General features: G+C 38.3%; 1 protein-coding gene across 1 annotated transcript in view; it reads right to left on the minus strand.

Moving 5' to 3' along the window:
- Positions 1-22,830, minus strand: part of CHAT (choline O-acetyltransferase) — a 99,998-nt gene that overhangs the window by 22,000 nt on the left and 55,168 nt on the right. The window contains exons 8-9 of the mRNA XM_072627416.1: positions 19,857-19,957; positions 5,253-5,381 (exon numbers count right to left, since the gene is read on the minus strand). Of these exons, the coding sequence (XP_072483517.1) occupies positions 5,253-5,381; positions 19,857-19,957 (230 nt within the window). The remainder of the gene's footprint in view (positions 1-5,252; positions 5,382-19,856; positions 19,958-22,830) is intronic.

Raw genomic sequence — 22,830 nt, forward strand, 5'->3', positions numbered from 1 at the left:
GCTTACCTGCTGCTCACAAACATACCCAGGTCTTCTCCATCTTTAAAAAATTCACTTGATCCAATCATACTTGTTAGCTAACATTCTATATTTTGCCTCTGTGGCTAACCTCTTTGAGAAAGCTATCTATATTAGGTGCCTCTACATCTATGTTTCTCATATTCTGACTTCTAATTATGTATTTCAAGTGAAACTGCTCTCTCCAAAGTTACCAGTGATCTCATAATTGCCATGTCCAATGACTTTTTCTTAGTTTCATCCTTCATGGCTTCTTTAGCCTTTGACACTGTTGATCCCCCTTTTCTCTTGAATATTCTCTTCTTCCTAGATTTCTCTCTAGAGACACTGTTCTCTCCTGATTCTTCTGGTTTAACTACCCCTCCTCAGTTTCCTTTGCTGGATCTTTGTCCAGGTCATTTTCTCCATCACTTTTTTAAGCCTAGAAATCAATAAAATAATAAATAAAGTCTTGATTTACAGCATTTGCCAATTTCTGAGTCCAAGTGCTCTCACTGAAAATTTAACAATTGACTTTTGAGCTCCAGTAGGAGCTGACTCCAGTACACTCCTCTGTTAGATTGCATAGTACAGATTATTGTTGTTATTAGAATTCAGAGAATTGATCACTGTGGGCAGGATTAATGAGGGAAGAAAGGTAGAACTTGAATCAGCAGATAAAATATTTCATCTGAAAATAAAATTTCAATAAGTATTCACAGCATATGAATTGAATTAAAACATGATTTATGAGACTTAAGAATATGTAATGATATTACATTCAGCCTCTGATTGTTTTTTGCAGTGCTAGTAATCCAGTTCCTGGAAAAAATGAAAAAAAATCATTATCAAGTAAAAAGTTACACTAAAACTTGAACTGGAGACTATACCCTGGAGGTTTCCAGAATGTCCGCCCTGGGCCCTGCCTCACTTGGTTCACTATTTAAAGCTGGCCCCGGGTGTTCAGCACTCTATTCCCTACTCCCTGAGTTTTTTCCCCAGCTACCTTGTTGAGTCTCTTTCCTTGGTTACAAAATTAGGATCAAATTCATTGGGACATTGCTTCTGGAAGGAATGTATCAATCTACTCCCATACTATTCTATTTACCATCCCAGTAATTGTTTAAGCTAAAGAACTCCTTCATTTCAAAGAGGACCAATGGACTTGCTTATGAATTGGTTTTAAGTGAGACAGAGTTGCACAAAGTTGTCAGTTTCACTCTCTCTTCCAGAGTCACCAAAGTCCAGTGATAAGACAGTAGTCAAGATGACTGGCAATGGCCCAGCATGCAGTAGATGACCTTGTTGTTTTTGATGTCTAACCAAGCTCTAAGTCCTCCATGGTGCCTACTTCAGCCATCTTCATAGCCTTTGGAATAAATTGTCCTCTTCCATCCATTCTCTTGGGAGATATCTTCACATGTTTAGGTAGACATCCCCCTAATTTATTAATAGGTTTGGGTCCTGTTGGTTACTCTAAATTTGGATTAGCCTGATTGCCGAGAGGGTTTTACTGGGGTATGGTCACTATGCATACTATAGAATCTTGGAGCCCGAGGTGAGAGTTAGGTATAGGTGGACATCAAAGGGGCATGAAGAGCTCTGAAAAGGGCTTGGCAAACTCTCATGCCAGAGGTTCTAGTCCTCCCTGAACATCCCAGACCTCCCATGTTCCCCCATGTTACATGTTCACATGTAAGTAGATAAATGTGTGCACATGCACACACGTGTGCATATACATGCAAAATAAACATAAATACAAGGTAATTTATGAGAATGGGGCACCAGCAACTAAACATTCATCACTTTTATGAAGATATGCTCTGAAAAGATGGAAATTCTTGTAGATGATAAAGTTCCTCACCTGCAACTGTTTGTAGATGCCATCATGCCTTCCTCAAATTACCTGGTTCTTATTTTATGTAAATTTTCATAAATTTATGTAGTATATTCTAAGAGTACTTGTGTCTTTTTAGTGATAAACCTCTTCATATTTAGCTAATCTGGTTCTCTGGCAGCAGACATCAAACTTATATTAAACTCCTTTTCAGTTTGCTAAAACCCATCAGAACTTATCTTCCACTGGTATAACCTTTGAGAATTTTCAGTCAGCTCTCTTCCATGATTAAGCTTAAGAGTAGAGCTTTTGTACAGCTGGTTTTTATACTCATATTAGAATTTTTCACTTATTTTCATTTAATTTGATATTTTAAAAAATGTTTTATATTGATATGTATCTTCTTTCACCATAGTTTTCCCCAGTTATCCCTTCCCCTCCATGAGAGTTTTCTCATATAACAAATAGTATTTTTTAAGGATAGGAAAAATAAAGAGAAGAGGAAAAAAAATCAGTGTAATTGATCAATACATTGAAGGAGTCTGAAAATGTGTGCAATGTATATAACATGTATCAACCTCTCACCTCTACAAGGGGGTTGGAAGGAAGGAATTGGTTTCTTCTATCTCTCCTTTCAAGGCAGGCTTGTTCTTTATAGTTTTGCAGCATTCACTTTTGACTTTTTTGGGTTTTTTTCCCATTTATATTCTTATAGTCATTGTATATGTTGTTTTCATGGCCTTGTTTGCTTCATTCTGCATCAACTCATGCAGATCTTTTCTGTGCTACTCTGTGTTCATCACATTCATCATTTCTTATAGCACAATAACATTCCATTACATTCATGTACCACAATTTGTTTAGCCACTCTCCAATCAATGGGCATCTAATTAGTTTTCTATTCTTGACTATCACAAAAAATGGAGTTATAAATATTTTGGTTTATATAGGGGACTTTACTCTTATCAGTGGTCTCTGGGCTAAAGGGTATGGACATTTTAGTCACTTTACTTGCATAATTCCGAATTGATATCCAAAATGGTTGTATTGATTTATAGTTACTCCAGTGTACTAGTGTGCCTTCCCACAACCCATCCAACATTGACTTATTTTCATCTTTTGTTGGAGTAAAATCTCACAATTGTTTCAATGTTTCTTGTTAGTGATTTGGAGCATTCTTTCATATGGTTGTTAATAGTTTGCAATTCTTTTGAAAACTGTTTCTTCATATCTTTGGGTTACTTATCACTTGAGGAATGAACTTTGTTCAAATATATGTATATAAACATATACGTGTATTTATGTATGTGTTTGTATATATGTGTATGTATATATGTGTGTCAATTGTTTATATACTTTGGGTGCCAGACCCATATCAGGAAAATTTGATACAAAGATTTTTTTTCTCCTCATTTAACCTTCTTATCCTAGGTGTATTGATTTTGTGCAGAAGCTTTTCAGTTTTGTATAATCAAAGTTATCTATTTTATCTTTTGTAATTGCATCTGTTATTCGCTTAAGAATACACATCCTCCCTATAGCTGTGAAAGGTATATTATTTGCTTCTTTTTTTAATTTGTTGTAGTATGATTTTTAATATTGTTACGTATCTATTTAGAACGTATTTTGAAACTCAGAACAAGGTGTTGGCCTAATCTTAATTTCTGCCTTTCCAGTTTTGCCGATAGTTTTTATTAGAGAGTTTTGTCCTAAAGTAATTTGTGTTTTCTGGTTTATTGAATTATGGATTACTAAGTTACATTGTTTCTGATGCTCCCTTGTCTAGTCTGTTTCATTGATCTACCTCTATTTTTAAACTGATACTAGATGGTTTTTGAGGATGGCTGCTTTATGATATAGTTTGATGTGTGGAAATGCTAGTCCCCTTTAATTCCTACCTTTTTATAATTTTCTTTAATATTCTAGAATTTCAGGGGCAGGGAACATGCAGCCTCTAGGCCACATGTGGCCCTGTAGGTCCTCAAGCACGGCCTTTTGACTGAATCCAAATTTTACAGAGCAAATTCTTTTATGAAAGGGATTTGTTTGGATTTAGTCAAAGGGCTGCACTTGAGGACTTAGAACTCCACATGTGGCCTCAAGGTCACAGGTTCCTCACCTCGGATCTAGATCTTTCTATTTTTCCAAAAGAATTTTGTTATTGGCAATTTTTCAAGTTTTGTAAAGTATTTCTTCGGTAACTTGATTGGCTTGGTATTAAAAATGTAGATTTGCTTTGGTAGTACTGTCATTTTTGTTGTATTGGCACATCCCAACAGTGAGCACTGAGTGTTCCTCCAGATAAATAAGCTATTCTTAATTTCTTTAAGGAGTACATTGTGATTGAACCCAAACAAACATGTTTTATACGTTGGTAGATCATCCCCAGACACATTATACATTTTATAGCTATTTGGAACGGCATTTATCTTTCTATCGTTACCTCTTGGATCTTGTTATTGTTATATACAGATGCTTTGATTTTTGAGGGTTTATCTTGCAGCCTGCAACTTTGCAGAAGCTATTGATTATCTCAAAGTCTAGTTCAAATTTTCCTTAACTATTCTAGTCTGTTTCTCTGAACTCCTTTAGTTCTTATTGCCTGTCATTTATTTTGTTCATAAATCATATAACAAAATCATATTTTGTTCATAAATTTTGTTCTGTACTGTTGTGTTACTCAATTGTTGCATGTACTTTCATTTTTGTCCCCCAAATATGACAAATTTCTGTCAGTTACAGTTCTTCTTGTAATGACGAGCACAAGACTGGACAAAGAGGAGGCACTTATTAAGACCACTTAAAAACTTACCAAATGAATAAATTTTAACCAGTCACAGTCATGTACACCTTTACCGTCTTTTAGAAGAATGGCATGACTCAGAATTCCACAACAGAATGGGAATGTATCTTGTAATTTTCCATTGAGTCATAAAGACACAGAATTTTAGAGCTGAAAGGAACTGTAGACATATGTAAACCTGTGTTGAAGTCCCGTTAAACTCTGCTGTGGTTCACTCCCTTTCCTGGGGTGTTAAGTTACCTTGTCAATTTAAGCAAATTGGAATAGCTTGGATTCAAATAACCTATTCAAACTAGGTGCTTTAACTCCTTCTGAATTCAGTGAATCATATTTCCCAGGCTTTGCTATGTTCTCTCAGATGAAACCTGCCTTAAGGAACCCCAAAACAACAACTCCCCCACTTTTGTATTTTACGTAAATGACGGCTATCGCACACTTATTTCCTCGTGTTATAACTCACCTGTGATGTGTCTGCATTCACATGAAGGGAACACAGGAACATGAAAGGAAAAGGACTGTAACAGTAATATTTGGGGACTTCCAAAATGCCTCAAACCAAAAGGCTAAAAAAAATCAATGAGGCTACAGAGCAATCACCCCAAAGGTCCTCCCTACCGTTGAAGTTTGTCGGCTGATGAGGCCAGGAGTCCCTGAATTTCTGGGGAACATTTCCATCTCAGTCTTCTGGGAGCAGGAAGCTCACTTACAGAATCAGCTCTGACTAACTTCTTTGAGCTCTCCTTCCTGAAAGTGCAGAGATAGATATCTTGAGTTCTAATCTTTGACAAATTGGTTAATAGCTACCCTATATTTTCTTCTTTCTGAAATTATTTTTATCGTTGTTGCCTATATTTGCAAGTTCACAGTGGTTTTTCTGATGAAAGTCTTTCCCAAACTTTTCCTTCCATTTCATGGAAGATATATATAAACAGTAGAATTTTTAACCATAAAATTGTTTCCAAAATATTCATGTCAATTTAAACAAAATGATCTTGGTTTAATTTTTTCATCATAAATTTATAGATGGAGGATTGCTTCATAGTTTAAGGAGGTTTAAGGAAGCCTACAGCCAGATCAGAAAATTCTTTTCCAAGCAAAGGCCACTGACTCCTAGAGAAATCCAGTTGAGAGCCCTGTAAAAAACAACACACACACACACACACGTTGGTTTTTTAGAGGAAATATAAAACATGCTTATCTGCTTTAGAAGTCATGAAGAGAGAGTCACAGAATTTTGGGTTTGAAGGCAGCCTAGGATATCATCTCATCCAATGCCCTGAATAACACAAGATGTTTCTTTGTAATAACACTGACCCAAATGTTATTGAGCCCCTGCTTGAGCACCTTCAGTGATGGGGAAATCACTACCTTACAAGCAACCTACTCGATTTTCAGATGGTTCTACTTGTTAGGAAGTTCTTTCTTTTGATGAACTGAAATAAACCTCCTCCTAACTTCCACCTATAGCTTCCTTATAACACCTCACCATAAGCTAACATCTGAGTCTACTTAGCAGATACAGCTAGAAATAAAACAGAGCCCTGTTGTATACTGTGCTGCTAATAATACTGCAAAAACGCCAGTCTCTCTACCACCTGGCAGCTTATCTTCAGGAAGAGCTGAATTCAGTGTGGCAAAGTTGAGGATGAGCTTATCTGAACTTTTCTAGATTGGTTCTCAAACTTCTCACTTATAACCCACTACTGGGCCCATACTTAGAGCCTCTAGACTTTAGTTTGTACTCCCTTAGCATAGCCTTTTGGGTCACTTCAATGGCATGATGACATGCAGGAGCTGTGGTCCCTCAGTCAGTTGCCAAAGTAATTTTCCTAAATAATGGGTCTGATTCTGTCACTTTTCTACTCAATAAACTCCAATGGTTCCCCTCTATCTCTAGGAACAAGTGTAAGCTCCTCTCTTTAGCTTTCAAAGCCCTTTAAAAGGTGACCACCACCTACCTTCTTTTCTAACCTTACATGTTATGCCCCTTCTCACACTTTGCATTCCAGGGAGGCTGGCCTTTAGGTTGTTCCTTATGCATGACATTTCAGCTTCTTTCTCTGTGCCTTTGTCCAGCGTATTCCCCATGGCTAGAATGCACTCTGTCTTCTCCCCTACTTCTTAGAATCTCTAGTTTCCTTCAAAATTTGCTTAAGTGACACCTCTACATAAAGCTTCTCTTGATCTCCACAGCTGATAATTTCCATCTTCTAATTTACCTTGTATTTATTTTTCACCTATCTTGCATGTACTCTTTTATATACGTTATCTCCGCAGAGAGCATATAAACTCCGTGACTGAAGGGACTGGCGAATTTTTGTTTTTGAATCCCCAAAAGTCCTAGGAATGGAAGCACCTTCCAGACCACTGGTTCAACTTCTAGCCCAGCCCTCAAAACAATCATCTGGAAAAACAACTCCTGTGGAGAAAGGGCCAGACATCCCTACCCTGAGGGAGAGACAGGAGACCAAACATAAGAGGCAAGTCAGATCACCACCACCACCTTGATCTACATTTTCCCTTGGGCTATGATGGAGGCAGCCCAGTACTTTGAGAAGAAGAGCCTTGGGAATGGCAGTACCCCCTAAACCACCAGACTTGGTTTCTAGACCAGCTCTCTATAGCAATCTTGGAGGAAAGAAATCACTATGGAGAGGGGGTACACCTTCCTCATCACCACCAGCAGCTTCTAACGACCAAATATCAGCAAATAGATAGGCACAACAGTCTTAGGAATGGCAGCACCTCCCAAACCACCATCTGGGGAAGCAGGTCATATGGACAAGGGACCAGCCATCTCCACTGACTCCACATACAGGGCAGCCAGGCTGGCCTAGCTGAAGCACCATGTCCCTTGAGGGAGAGTTGAGACATTTTCCAGATGAGTCAAACCACCATCATCATGACTATTGTCTCCTCTTAAACCCCAATAGGAACGGCCCAGGACCCTGAACACAAGAGCTTTGGGAAGAGCACTGCTTCCAGCCCAGTGCCCTCCACCACCATCCTGAGCAGCCACTATCCCTGTGGCGATGCAGCCTGGCTCTTACAGGAGCTATAGCCACAGATGCTGAAGACCCAGAAAGGAAAGTTCTTGTTGCCAAAGCCCTTGGCCCTGTCAACTGGTGCAAGGTCAGAAATGGATGCGATTTCATGCATTAACCTCCTGCTTTGCTGCTGTACCCCAGTGGAACATGGGTACATGGGACGTCTTCCTCTGACCTGCAGCTGAATGTGTTGTCCTCCCCCACTAGAATGCAAAGTCCTTGTGAGCTCCAGAAGAGAGTCCCTGCTCTCTAGGAGCTAATATTCTAATTTATATTTATATCCTGAGGTTTAGCACAGTGCTTTGGACAATGTTTAACCAAATATTTCATTCATTCATTCATTCATTCATTCATTCATTCATTCATTGCCTACCTAGCCCAGTGAAGGTAATTAACAAAGCTTTTTGACTGATTTGTTAATAGACTTTAAATTCGCTTTATCTTACTGTCTCAAGCCCACTTTGCCACTGCTCAGCCAATCATGTCACACTGCCTCCTTGGCAGCTGTCACCTCCAATTTGTCTAGATCTCAAGCTTCCACTGGTGGGCTTTGACTGGTGAATATTTACTTGATGTTGCCCATTTCAGGCCTGCTTCGCCACTTTCTAACCATTTCTCTTCCTCTACTCTTTCCCAATTCTAGCTCTGGGAACAGGCGCGAAATCAATATTACCATTGCTGGAAAGGATATGTCTTCTGACTATAATCACCCTTCCTTCTGACTTCCCTGCCCCAGAAACTCCTCCCTAGTCATCTGTCCCCAAATGTGTTATTTTTTCCCATTAGAATGGAAGCTCTGTAAGGACAGTAACTATCTTGCTTGCTTGTATTTATGTCCCTGGTGCTTAGTCCAGTTACGGGCACATGCTAAGTGCTTAATAAATGCTTTTTCATTAATTCATGTCATTAATTCATTCATAAGGATTATGAGTAATTTATATTTTGTGTATCATCTTAAGGTTTATAAAGTGCTTTCTTCACAAAAAAAACCTGTGAAATAAATAGCAGGAGCTTTATCATCACGTTTTGCAGTTGAGGAAACTGAGGCTCAGAGAGATTAAATGGTCACACAGCTTGCCAATTTTAGAGCCAGAATTTTAATTTAGGTGTTCTGACTCTTTATATCTAGCATCCTGGGCTCTTTCCACTACGCTGGCCACTTAAGAGAGAGAAACAGAAGAGGAAATGAGACATTGGGACAATGAAGAGGATGGGTAGGGAGATGCAGAAACAGAAATAAATGACAAACTATTTCTCAGAGAAAGACAAGTGTAAAGAGACATACAAGGATTAAAATAAACCAAAAGTTTTAAGGACAGAACCAGAGACTACTTTGTTGACCTCCCCTAATTCCCTGAACTGTGTGTTCTTACACCCCCTCTGCTCCTCCCACATGCTGGGGTTTTAAAAGGAGCCTCCTGGGTCATACTAATGGAAAAGGGCCATAGAAGAGGGACCAAAAATGTTGTTCAATTGGCTTCTACCTTGCAGTTTTTCCAAGAGGAAATGTAGTTATGTCTCATGGCCAGGAAGAAAGATGTATCCACAAAGGAGTGTTGTCATCCTCAACTGCCTCATTTTGAAACATCCTAGAGGGAGATATCTTAAACCTTCTGACTTTCAATTCAATTCATTAAGCATTTAATACGCTTTTACTATGTGAGAAAGTACTGGGGATGCAACTACAAAACAAATAGCCTCAAATTCCAAGTAGCTTACATTCTAGATCCTCTGAGCACTAAAGGTCTGATTTTTAGCAAACAATCTGGGATAGGAAAGAGACTCTCTCAAAGACTAACCAATATCCATTTCAAAAAGCTACTTGAAACACTTTAAAAGTTCATGTTTCTCAAAAACCATTCACTTTATAGCACAATAGTATTCCATTATCTTAATTTCCTACCATTTTTACTAGTTCCTGATTGATGAGCACCTCCCCCCCAGATATACAGTAACAATAAATTGTCTTAAGAATGACTTTGAGTAAAAGTTATTTTGACTATTATAAATACCCAAATTAACCATCAGGGACATATTAAGAAAGATATTATCTGTTTCCAGAGAAAGAACTGATAAGTAGAAGTGTGTATAGAATGATTTTACATATATATATATATCTGTATGTGTGTTTATATATGTGTGTGTACACACACACACACATATGCCCATTTGTGTCTAATGCTGGTCATTTCTAGGGTGGGGTGTGGGGAGGGAAGAAAAAAGGAAAAAAATTACATGATAACTTTGTTGTATATTTAAAAGGATTAGCAAGTTGTACATAGCAGATTTGCAGTTTCATGTGCAGTTTTCTTTTTTATTATACTGTCATGGAAATGCTTGTTTTATTCCATAAATTAAAATTAAAATAAAATTTTAAAAAAGAATAAAAATGGGCAACTTTGAAAGATTTATTCTGATTAGTATAATGAAGCAGCTTGACTCCAGAGAAGTAATAATAAAGAAAGTGATGAACTCAGTAAGCAGAATTAAACATGCATTTGTGGACATAGTCAATATGGGAATTTGGTGGAGTTTGTGTTTGTATACATCCATATACACACATACATTTACACATACTATATATATGTACATGCATATGTGCGTATAAGCATATATACAAATAAAACCTTTGTGACATATGTAACATTATATTTATATATTATATTACAAATGTTTTCTTTTTTCCTTATCAGTAGGGGTAGGGAGAGATTAATTAATTGAAAAATAAAATAAAATTACCTTAAACACTTTATTTTCTATGGAAACACGAAGAGTAACTTTTAAAATGGTACAAATTTTAGGGAAGGCATCTTTAATGAAGAGAAAACCTTTTTTCTTGGAGGTGATCACCATTAGTGAGTAATCACAGAAGCCAATAATGAAAAAATAGACCTTGTAGTTCAACAGAACCTTTGTTTTGGGATACTCCGTAACCAAGTGACATTTCTAGTGTATTTTAGGTGGAGATATAGGACCAGAGATAATTTTTACTTCCTTCAAGCACATGCTCAATAAATTTTTAATGATTCGTGGTTGGGTTGAAGCATGTTAAAAAGCAAGTAGTTTATCATTACTTCTTCTCTGGAGAGAATAGTATAGCCAAGTCATGGGGGCAAGGTTGGAATGGGGAAAAAAATAGAAGAAGGAGTTCTGGTGGGAGGCTGGGGTTGGAAAGGATGCCATACTGTGATTTACCCTACCATGATGGTTGCTATAGCTTGGACTATCCTGCACAAAAGTTCTAAAGAGAATTTTGAGGATTTGGGGAAAGTTTTTTATTTAGGGACATCTGTGAAGCATTATTATGACTATTTGTTTTACTGATCAGATAATTAATTAATTATTGAGCATTCTGGTAACTATTTTGGGAGCATATGTTTGAAGATTTAAATCTTACATTATAGAAATAAAATCTGTAGCTAAACTCTTTTTATGACCTAGAGGGTTTCAAAGAGAGACAGCAATGTTCTTTTCCCAGCATTTGGTGGGGGAAGGGGTTCAGAAACGACTTAGGTACTATGGGGACTCAAGCTCACCACCATAGAAATTTAGAAATGTTCTAGACTTAGAATTGGAATGGACTTCCTAAAAGGAATATGATATTTCTTTTGGAGAGTTTAGAAGTTGGAATAATATATGCATGTTCTTTGTTGGACCTGCCCTCTTGGGTAAAGGAGAGAATGATGACAGGCAAAGAAGCAGCCGGTGGGAATCTTGAGCAGAGTACTAGGTGGCAGTGGTTGTGCCCAACTGGTTGAGTGTGTGTAGTGGATTTTAAATTAGATCAATTAGCTAAAGCTCAAGAGACCAAAAATTGCACATAAGCAGTAGAGCTAGGAAGAAGAAAAAACATAATCTCCAGGAAAGGGATCAAGTTGAAAGTAACTGCAGGCTCTGGTTGACAGCTGTCATGAGGTAAGAGCCATGGAAATGAACTTAGGGAGAAGTTTAGGTGACCAGTTAGACTAGACTAGAATTTTGAAGATTACGAGTTGCCCAGTTTTGCACTAGGAAGATTATTTTGGTGGACATTCCAAGATTTTTTATACTCATTGTATTATTTATGGATTAATTCATTTCTTGTGCATAGACCGTTGCAAAACTCTGTTAGATGTCAAGATATATCTCAAAAAGGTAGAGAAAAGAGACAGGTATTACAGGAAGGATATTAGGAAAGAACTGAAAGCCATTTCGAGGTTGTAAGAGGGGAATCAGAGTATAGTGCAGACCTCTGAGCCCCCCGGTTCATACTTTTCCTTATCATCAGGACCAGAAGGGTAGAAGATTTTTTTTCCCATAGGAACTGTCCATTCTCACTTCACCTCTGTGTTTTATAATCCCTAGCTTGTTTTAAAGTTAAGCTTACATGTCTTCTACTGCACAAGATCTTCCCTGATTCTCCCCAGCTGGTATTTTCATTCCTCTAACTTACTTTATATTTGTGTTGTATATCTAACCACTTGGGGGAGCTTGTGAATGAGTTTAAGCCCTAGAAGCATCACTGAGTTGTTATGGTGGAGTCATTTTGCCAACTGCACATTCACAGTTGAACTGCTTTTGCTGCTAGATGTACAGCATCCTCACTACCCTCTCTCCTCAGAGGTTAGGTTTTGTAGCACAGCAGGAAAGTCTTAAATCATCCTCATTGAAATGTCAGTTTTTATTTCCCCATAACAGATTGCTTCTGGCTTGCTTCATCATTTACCGAAAAGTAATGAAATTGCGTGTGTATTTCAGATACTTTTTCAAGACTTGAGAAAATTAAACATTCTTCCTCACCTTTTACTCCTCTTGGCTCAGCTTCCAAGTCAGCTCAGCTGAACAAATATGTCTCTTCTCTGAAAGGATAACCTTCCCCACTCCCCTACCTGCTCTCATCTATAGATCTGCTCACGAAGTAAAATACAGTAAACATCCTGAGTTGTTTTGTTGTTAACCAATAGTTTTTATCACAGATAAATGGTTTAAGACAGGAAATTGACATGTGGAAAAAGAGTTTGACTTCCAACCCAGGCTGTCTCACAAATAATCTCTTGTACATAACTGATGCCTTCATTGTTGGGCTACTTCACTGCCTCCCTTTGCCATCTGAGAGGAGATTTGAAACATGGAGGAAAAACTCTAAGCCACTCACAAAGCAATGTTTTTTTATTTACTCATGACATAACGCTTTTGGTTTGCTGCCTCCTTTTCCTAAAAGTGAAGGAATCAAAGGATATCTCAGGTACTTTTTTTACAAAGCTCGCAAAAAAAAGCAAAACACTACCCACTTGTCCTACAGTTGTTCTACTTGTGTCAGCCTCTAATTCAGCTCAGTCAACAAAAGTTTTTCATCTCTGAAAGAGGAAGGAATTTATATAAAATCTGTGAATTAAGTAAACTACAACAAAAAGTTTGGTAGTTTTATCACAGATATGTCTTAATGTTTAGACAGAAAAGAAAAAAAGGCAGGGGAGGGGGTTCTTTGTCTCTCCTCCTATCTTAGCTTTGATGAGCAAAGCAGATTCAGTCCAGGACATTCTTGGAATGTCTTCATTATCCCTACTCCAGATCATTGATGCTCCTAGGAGCTGCTTGGAATGACTTCCAATGACTTTCTTGCTATGGTTTCTGCCTTCTTGTCCTCACAAGTCCCTTAAAGTTTAAGTGAGTTTGTCTCAGGTCAAATCCAAGGCCACTGGAAGTTGGGGAATGCCGGGGAAAACCCATTAAGTAGTTGGCAGCAACCTGACTCTCAAGAGCTCCTGATAATTCATGACCATATGTTATAGGTGAGACCCAAAAGATGGGATATGTGCATATACATATACACACATATTTACATATATACACACATATATTTACTTACATGAATAATGTATATTCTTATGTGTATATATGATATCTCCTCAGATACAGTGTAAACTCTTTGAGAGTAGGGATTGTCTCATTTATATCTTGGTATGCCCAGAAACTTGGCATGTGGTAGGTGCTCAATAAATGTTTGCTGATTGATTGATTTTCTCATAAATCTATGTCTAGCTATGTTATTACAGTTGACCTCAAAATCATAAATTAAATTCATCTCTATTAAATTTAAACATTAGTTCCTACTCAGCATTCCAGACTGTTCTGATCTTTTGGGGCCCTAAAGTTTTGCAGCTATCACTTTTTACTTAATGTAATATGAAAATTGGATGTTTTCCATTTTTTGTCTTCATCCTAACCTACTGACAAAGATATTGTTTAGAATAAAACCTTAACGCATTCAATTAGACACTTCTCTTGAGGTTGATTAATTCATTAATTAGCATTATTTGAGTCAGTTGTTCCATCACTTCCAAATTTACCTAATTGAACTCTAACCCAGTCCACCTCTCTCCCTCTTGTCCACAAGGATGTCAAAAGTGATTTTGTCAAATGCTTTGAAGAAATTCAGTTATATGAAGTCTGTACCATTTGTCTGATCTACCTGTCTAATGATCCTGTTAAAATATTAGATGACATTATAGTCCAGCTGAGTTGGGTCATAATTAGCCTTTGATGGCTTATAATGGTTACCATATTACTTTCTAAGTGCTCACAAACAAATCTTTAATAATCCACTGGAGAATTTTTTTTCTAGGAAAGACAATCAAACTTATTAGTTAGAATTGACAGAGTAAACTTTCTTCTCCTTTTTGAAAATTGGGACCATCTCTGGTTCTGTAGCACCTCTTCCATTCTCTATAATTGTTCAAAGTCTAATTTTCCTATTTCATAGATGAAAAACAGATTCAGAGAGCCCAAGTGATTCAGCCAAGTCAAACAGTTAGATGTATTGAGCTTCAGTATTCAGAACAAAGTGACTTGTTTCTAGCAAAACTTCTTGACAAAAACATATAACTGTTAAGCCAGTGATGAAGGGGCACACATATCTAGCTTCCTGCTATTAAGAAAATATTAAGACAACGCAGAATTTTGAAATAATAAAAGAAATTAAAATAAACCAACTGTTTGTTACTCAAGCAACTGTGTTAATTGCATTAGAAATGACTTATTTTGAACAAGAAACAACTTCTTATTTTCTTATGTTTTAACAAAGTAATTTAAGTTGCTCCAATGGCTTCAGTGATGCTTGGTTTCTTCCTTTTCCTCAGAGACATGAAATTTGTTCTGTAAGGGAGGAATTTTTTAAAACAACTTTCTCAATATAATTTCCTTTGTACCTTTCATCTTATTTTTTCATTGATTTCATGATTGTAGAATCTTCAGAGCTGGAAATCAAGTTAAATGTCATCTTGTACAACCCTCTCTCTTTAGACCACATACACCTAATCACTGGTAAAGCCATGATTCAAACCTAAGTTTTGTGACTCCAAATCCAAGTTAAGTTTAGCAGTCTCTCTCCACTGCACCACGCTACTGGGCACATTAGATGTGTTCTGTATAATACCTAAAACATTGTTTGTATTTAATAAATACTAAACAATGTCAGCAACTTAAAATCTACCACTCCACCTCAACATTTATCTTCATATTAGGTATAATTTGTACATTACAAATCTTCTTTTATCATAAGGGATACAATTAAGTTGTCAGATTTAGGAATCCTGTGTTTAAATCTATGTAAGAGAATAGGATCACTGATTCTCACAGTTTGAAGGGACCTCAGCGGCCATCTAATCCAATTCAATCCTGAATAGGTCTCCATTGTACAACATTCCAAACTAAGGACCTTTCAGCTTTTGCTAGAAAACCTCTATTAAGGAGAAACCAACTTCCCAATATTTCCATTTGTGGATAGGCCTAATTGTTAAGAAATTTTCTTCCTCTTTATATTAAGTAATTTTATACTCATTTCCAAAGTCTAGCCTACTGCTTTGAATATGCTAAGCATTTAATGTTCATTAAACTGAGCTGAATTACCTATGGCTATACCTGTTGGGCTAAGGAAAACAAATCCAATCCTTCTTCCTCCACAAGTCTTTCAAATACTTGACTTCAATTTGGTAAGACAAGTATTTATTACTATATGCCAGGCACTGTGCTAGGCACTAAGGATGCAAAGACAGCAAGTCTTTGCCTTCATGAGGTTTTCATTCTGTTGGTGCATAAAATGTGCACATGGATAAGGAAATGAAAAGTAATACCAAGATGAGGGGAGGACTAACCACCCTGAGAATCAGGGAAGACCTCATGTAGGGGGTGCCCTGAGATGCTACAATGTCGTACATAGGGAAGAGATATAGGCCCAGTTGGCAGGATCATAGAAGGCATGAAGTTAAGTCTGGAAAGTTAGATTAGAGCCAGAGATTTAAATGCTAAGCACAGAAGTTTGTTTTTTGTCATAGAGGCAATAGGGAGCCACTGAAACTTCTTGAGCAGAATAGTGACATGTCCAGACTTGTGCTTTGGGGAAATTATCTGGGCAGCTGTATTTGGAGGATGGATTGGAGACCAGAGAGAGCAGAAACAGAGAGACTAAGTTGGAGGGAAGGGACAAAGACCTATGATTTCATTATAGGGAATAAGGTAGAGGGAGCTCTATGAGGAAATTCTACCAATGAAGACTAGAATCTTCTTTTCAATTTATACTCTAGGTGCCTGGGGCACTGAGGTTAGGTTACTTGCCCGGGATTTCACAGCCAACGTGGGGTAGCATAGGGACTTAAATTTAGGTCTTCCTGACTCCCAAATGCTTTAAATATGGAGTAGAAGACTTTATATTTGATCTTCAAGGTCATAGGAAGCCCTTGGAGTTTATTGAGGAAGGTAGTATCATGGTCAGACCTATGCTTTGGAAAGAACACTGTGACAGCTAGTCAGAGGGTAGACTGAAATAGTGAGAGATTTGAGTCAGGGAGTCCAACAAGAAAACCAAATCTATGGTCTAGTAGAGAAAGAACGGGGGCCTGGACTAAGATGGAAACTATGTGGATGGGGGCTACATGTCTGATTGGATATGAGGGGTGAGGCTTTGAGGATGACACTGATAGTGCCACCCTGGGTGATTGGTGCAATGTGGCATTTTTAATGCACAGAGCTTTAAGGTGGGGTCTGAATCTTTTAGTACATAGACAAAAAAGAAAAAGCTCACGGATGTTGCTTGAACTTTAAAAGCAATAGTCTTTGGTTTCTCCAAATTAGATTGTTAGAAGTAACCACAAAGAAAAGCCTATCAAACATTTCTTTCTTATCCGTGCATGAAGTTAATAAAATATGGCAAGGTTATAGAGCTCAGGTAATGTATATTCTTAAGTGGGAGTGGAGGAGAGAGAGTCAATCTTAATTAGGTTTAGAAATTCCTGGTGTGAAACTGCCTCTACTGATGCATATTGGCAACTCTCTGTAACAGTCTGTCAGTCAACAAGCATTCGTTAAGCGCTTACTTCTGCCAGGCATTTTGCTAAGCCCTGAAGATACAAATTCAAGGTAAAAACAAAGATAGTCCCAGCTTCAAGGAGTTTATATTCTAATGTAGGAAGACAATACATAAAAGAGAAGTCAAAAATCTGTGAGTGGAGGGGGAGGTGGTGGTTGAGGGGATGGTGGCTAAATCCAGATATGAGGGATGACTGGTCTGGGGTCCTTCTTGCAAAGGAAATTCTGGGAAGAACTCACCAAAGGAAGAAGGGCCCTCCAGGAACAGTCAGAAAGCAGCCAAGACATCATCATGCTAAGTCTGGAGAGTGAAGAATGACTGATGGCCAGAGTGGCATTTGTCCAGCGGGCTGCAAAGTTCTCATTCCAAAGAGGCAGTGTCGTTTATAGGAAAGGGCACTAGATATGAAATCCCAGTTCCACCACCTCCTGTCTATGTGACTTTAGGCAACTTAACAGAGGCAACTCTATTTCTTCATCTGTTCAATGAAGTGATTGGCAGAGATGATATCTAAGACCCTGTCCCCTTACAGCGCCAAATCATGTGAACTAGGTAATCTTGCCACACTCCGTACTGTTGCCCAAAGTAATCTCTCCAAACAGGTTTGCCAGATTCCCCAAATTCAACCACTAGAGATTCATTCCTTTGAGTTAAGGAATTATGTCTTCAGAAAGCCCTTATTAAAATTAAAATATCCCTGAAATTGATGCCATCTCAATCTGTTATCAACCATAAACACGTTAGGACAAAATTGTTTTTGAGATAAGAACTATTTCCTTTATAAGTTCCTAGGAATATTTGACACCTAGGAAAAGGATAAGTTTTGTAGAGAAGAAACATTTATTATTAAGTTCCTTCTATGTACCAGGCTAAGAGCTTTACAAATATTTTTTCACTTGATCCTCATAACAATGCTGTGAGGTAGGTGCTAGTGACTTTTCTGGAGTCACACAGCTAGTAAGTGTCTGAGGCTGAATTTGAACTCAGATCTTTCTGACTGCAACCCCAGTGTTTTCTCCACCATATCACTTAAGCTGCGTTGGGGATGGAAAAGAGAAAAGAAAGGTCAGGATCGTGAGTTGTGACCTTAAGATAAATATATAAACATAGTGCCCATTTACTTAAGATATAGTCTAGAGAAATAGGAATAGCTTGTGGGGAAGTAAAGTATGGGAGAATGATATTATAGTATCTTTTCGGTGTCCTAATGAGATTATTCTCATTCATTTAAATATGGAAGAAATCGAGAGGCAGATAGACTAAATGATTAAGGATGCTCTTTGTTTTTGGGGTGGGCAGAACATAAATAGTGGAGAAGAAAGGGAAAACAAATGGACAGCAAGATAAGACCTTAATGTCCAAGAAAAAGGAAGGCTTTGACTATTCCAGTTTCGACTGAGATCAACATGATAAAAACTGGAGATCTCAAACAGAAATGTCTGCAAAACCAGTTTGGGGATTTGGGCAAATAGTACAAAATTCACTTTTTTGAAGTGGAAGTTGCTACACAGGAACTTACTTGGGATTTTGCCCATCTGGTAGATTCTCATATTAATCACTTGTTCTTCTAACTAGGTGCAAAGCTTAGTTGTTTGTCTGCTGTTGAGGGATGGCTAGTACTATCAACTCTGTCTAAATACTGGCACCCAGACACAAAACCCTAGCTACCCCAACCTGGTTGCTTCTCTTACTTCAGATAGTCTTCTAGACCAAGAAGTCATGAACCAGAGAGGGCCACTCTTAATTTAGAGAGGTTAAGTGAAGATAATTTAGTAAGTCAACAAATACCTGTTCGGTTCCCAGCCCTAGGCTAGCCTGTGTTGTTTGTGTGTTTGTTTTGGGAATGGGGTGGCACAGAGCGACAAGAGAAGAATAAGACACAGTCCAGGGTTACCCTTTATTGTGGATACAGGGAAGCAATCTCTGTGTCATCTAATAGAACAAAGGGAGGGAGGTGGAATGGATAATTTATTATTCCATGAAATGCAAGCAGCCATTTAACTGGTTTCTTTTTTCCAATCCCCCTCTGAACAGGCATAGAATTATACACCTACCATAATTTCCCATTGATTTAATTGGTTCAGTATCTAATAGGCATCCTCCTACACAGGACTAAAGGAATATTTGTTATCCCATTTAAATGGATTGTGTGTGTGTGTGTGTGTGTGTGTGTGTGCGCGCGCGCGCGTACATGCGTGTGTGTATTTAGGGAGATTTCATCAGTTTAGGGAACAAGAATAGAAATTCTCCACCTTGATATATTAATAATGGTATGTCATTTTGGGGTGGACGTGGGGGTGATGGAGAGCCAGGGAGATTAAGTGGCTAAAATACTTTCTAGATTATCTACTCTACAACACCCATACCTTTTGTTCCAGGCTGGGTTGCAGGATCTTTTATTTTTAAAAGTAAGTTTTATGAGTGCCCTTTTCTTCTTTATGGTCATTTTTTATACCATGGGCTTCCCCTCTCTCCTTCAGTTGAAACCCCCACTTATAATATAGAAAGAGAATAAGACAGCTAAGGCCCCAGCAACGAACTACACAGTAATCACATCTACCTGTGTGGCTTTCTGCCCAGACAGCCCTCACCTTCTATGCTGAGCAGGGATGGAGGTTTCCCTGTTGGTTCTCCAGGGCCATTATTGGTTTTTCATCACTATGAGTTCAACTTGGTATTTTTTTTCTCTGCAGATCAGATGCCATGGTATAGCAGGGCTTTGTGAACAGCTGACTTTTCTTTTGCCTTTAGAGTATGTCCTGGCTGAGTGTTGGGAAATTAGTGCAGAGCCATTAAGGTGCATTATCCTATTAAGAAAAGAAAACTCACATGTGCCTGAGCAGATGTTCGGTGCACTGTACCAGGACGATTCCATCAAATGGGGAATGTTCACATACCGTGCCACAGACTCCATCTCGACCCACCACAAACTGGAAAGGGAAATAGGGAAAGTTACAAGCTGCCCAGATGATGTTTGCTGTTTTAGGTTCTGCACCGTGGCAGATTCTCTGGGTCAACTGAGTTAGGATGCCAGCAATCACCGCTGACCTCTGAGGAGTAACTTTTCTCCATATGTCTCTGAGCATATTGTCAGAAGGGAGGGAAAAGATTTTCCTCACACCAACAATTGTGTTTCTATGCTCAGGAAATAGCCACAAAGCCAACAATAATAAGGACAGCAATAATAATAATAATTTAAATCCCTTTATGTTTTTAAGGTTTAGCTTCAGTTTTCTCATCTAAAAAATGAAACTGGGGGCAGCTAGGTGGCGCAGTGAACAGACCACCAGCCCTGGACCCAAGAGGACCTCAGTTCAAATTTGAGCTCAGACAATTACTAGCTGTGTGACCCTGGGCAAGTCACTTAACCCCTTTTGCCTCCCTCCCCAAATGAAACTGTTGGACTATATGACCTGTCATGACCCTTCTCGCAAAGCACTTCTGTCACACCAACTCTGAGTGCCAACAATGCCCACAATAGTGATAGCTACCATTTATATAGAGCTTTAAGATTTGCCAAGTATTTTGCATACATCATCTCATTTGATTCTCACAGCAACCTTGTGAAACTGGTGCTATTTTTATCCCTATTGTACAGATGAGGAAATTGAAGTTCAAGGAGTTTATCCACCTTACCCAGGGGCACACACTTGTTGTCTGAGAGAGGATTGAAGCCTAGGTCTGAGGCTGACATACATGTGAAGATTGGGGCTCAGGGAGAAGTAACTCACCCATATGTATGCTCACCCATAGGAGGCAGCAGAGCCAGGGCTCCATTTGGGGACCTCCAACTCTAAATGCAAATTGTTTTTGACTTTGAAGGTTTGTGCACAAGCTTTAAAGGATACAGCCATATCTATCTATCTGTCTATCTATCTATCTATCTATCTATCTATCTATCTATCTGTCTGTCTGTCTGTCTGTCTGTGTCTGTCTGTCTGTCTTGTCTGCCTGTCTGTCTGTGTGTCTGTCTGTGTGTTTGTGTGTCTCTCTGTGTCTGTCTATCTATCTATCTATCTATCTATCTATCTATCTATCTATCTATCTATCTATCTATCTATCTATATCCCTTTTAACCCTGGTACTTTTCTTCAGATCCACATAACTATTTGAAATTGTTGCTCTGTGGCCACGTTTTATGATGATTTAAATGAAAGTAAATAAATTTTCATTTTAAAAGGGGAGATATTCTCCCTATTACTCTCTATATGCTCTCTATGATACCCATTACTCTATATTACTTTATGGATACTGAATTATTCTACTCTGTTGAGGTATTGGGACCAGCACTTAGAGATAAAATTAATCATTCAAACTTGCAGGAAGCTGATTTTCTGAGAGTCAAGTTTTATTAGTCTTGTGAATGTGTAGCATTTTGTGGTTTCTATTGGGTGTAGTCAGTATAATGTAGTGGATAGAGAGCAAGCATTGAACCCAGGGAGGCCTAGATGCAAGTTCTATCACTCACACCTACTGGCTGTGTGCTTCTGGGAAAATTGCTTCATCTCGGTGATCTAGGCAACTTTCTAAGACTAGAGGTTTCAAAAATGTATCAGAATGTATATGATGGTGTAGAGAATTTCTTCACCTGGGAGTTCCCTATGTCAATGAACTGACAGCTTCAGTCTCTAGCCCCCTAATGGTCTAGTCACAATTCCAAGGCAGAAAAGGTTGAAAGAAATCCCTAGAGGTGAGAAAGAGCAAATTTTCTCCTCCCAAAGCTGTCGTGAATTGACTAATTGTGTCTCTTTAATTGTGCTGCCTCAGTTCTGCAATAATGAGATTGCCCATGTGTCAAAAATCCTGTGGGAGGCTTTACTGGTCAAAAGAAAACTATCTTTATCTAACGATCTTTGAATCTTTCTCCTGAAATTGGTCCAGAAAATGTTCAAGATCTCAATTCCCTTGTGTCAACCAGGCTTGAAGCCCAGTCAAGGGCCATGACTGTAGTTGCTAATGGTCCTCAAAGCATCTGTATCCTCCCTGGACCCAAATCACCAGGAAGCTCCTCTCAGAATTCTATTTTGAAAGAGCAAAAATAATCATGATCTGTAAAATTATAAAAAGACATAGGTAAATAGGGTAAACATGATTCTGGGTAACAAAATCCAGAGAATTAAGAAAAAGGAGGAGAAACCCTGTCCTGCGAGGATATCCATAATACTTTTTATATGGTACTTTCAGGTCTACAGAGAGAAACAGAGAGAGTCCTGGGCTTGGAGTCAGGAAGACCTACGTTTACATCCCACCTCTGACATGTACTAGTTGTGTGACTGGGCAAAGTATTGAAACTCCATTTACCTCAAGCAGCTCCCTAATAGCTTACCTAATAAATCAGAGAGATTGCAGCCTGTGTTGGTGGAGAGCATTCCTACTGATGAAATAACAAATCTTTGGAATTTTTGTATTAAAGTTTTCAAGACACTTCCCTCCCAATGACCCTGTGTGTAGTAGGTAGAACAAATGTTATTATTCTCATTTTACAAATGAGGAAACTGAAGCTTAGAGGCCAGTATAAATATGGTGGAGTATTCTACTCCTTGAGGGCAGAAACTGGTTTATTTCAGTATTTGTATCCCCAGTACCTAGCATAGTGTTTGACACATAACAGGCACTTAATAAATGTTTGTTGATTGAAATAGCTTCACAAAAGTTTAGATAAATTTATGCAGATAGATCCAGAAAAGACTATTAAGGGGACTGAGAGGCACATCTCTAGCCTTTGAGTCTGACAAGAAAGAGAACCAAGACCTCTTACAAACTATCTGTGGGAGTTGTGATGCTCCTGTCAGAAACTGCCCTG

This window comes from Notamacropus eugenii, chromosome 1, assembly GCF_028372415.1.
Source record: "Notamacropus eugenii isolate mMacEug1 chromosome 1, mMacEug1.pri_v2, whole genome shotgun sequence".
NCBI classification, from domain to species: domain Eukaryota; kingdom Metazoa; phylum Chordata; class Mammalia; order Diprotodontia; family Macropodidae; genus Notamacropus; species Notamacropus eugenii.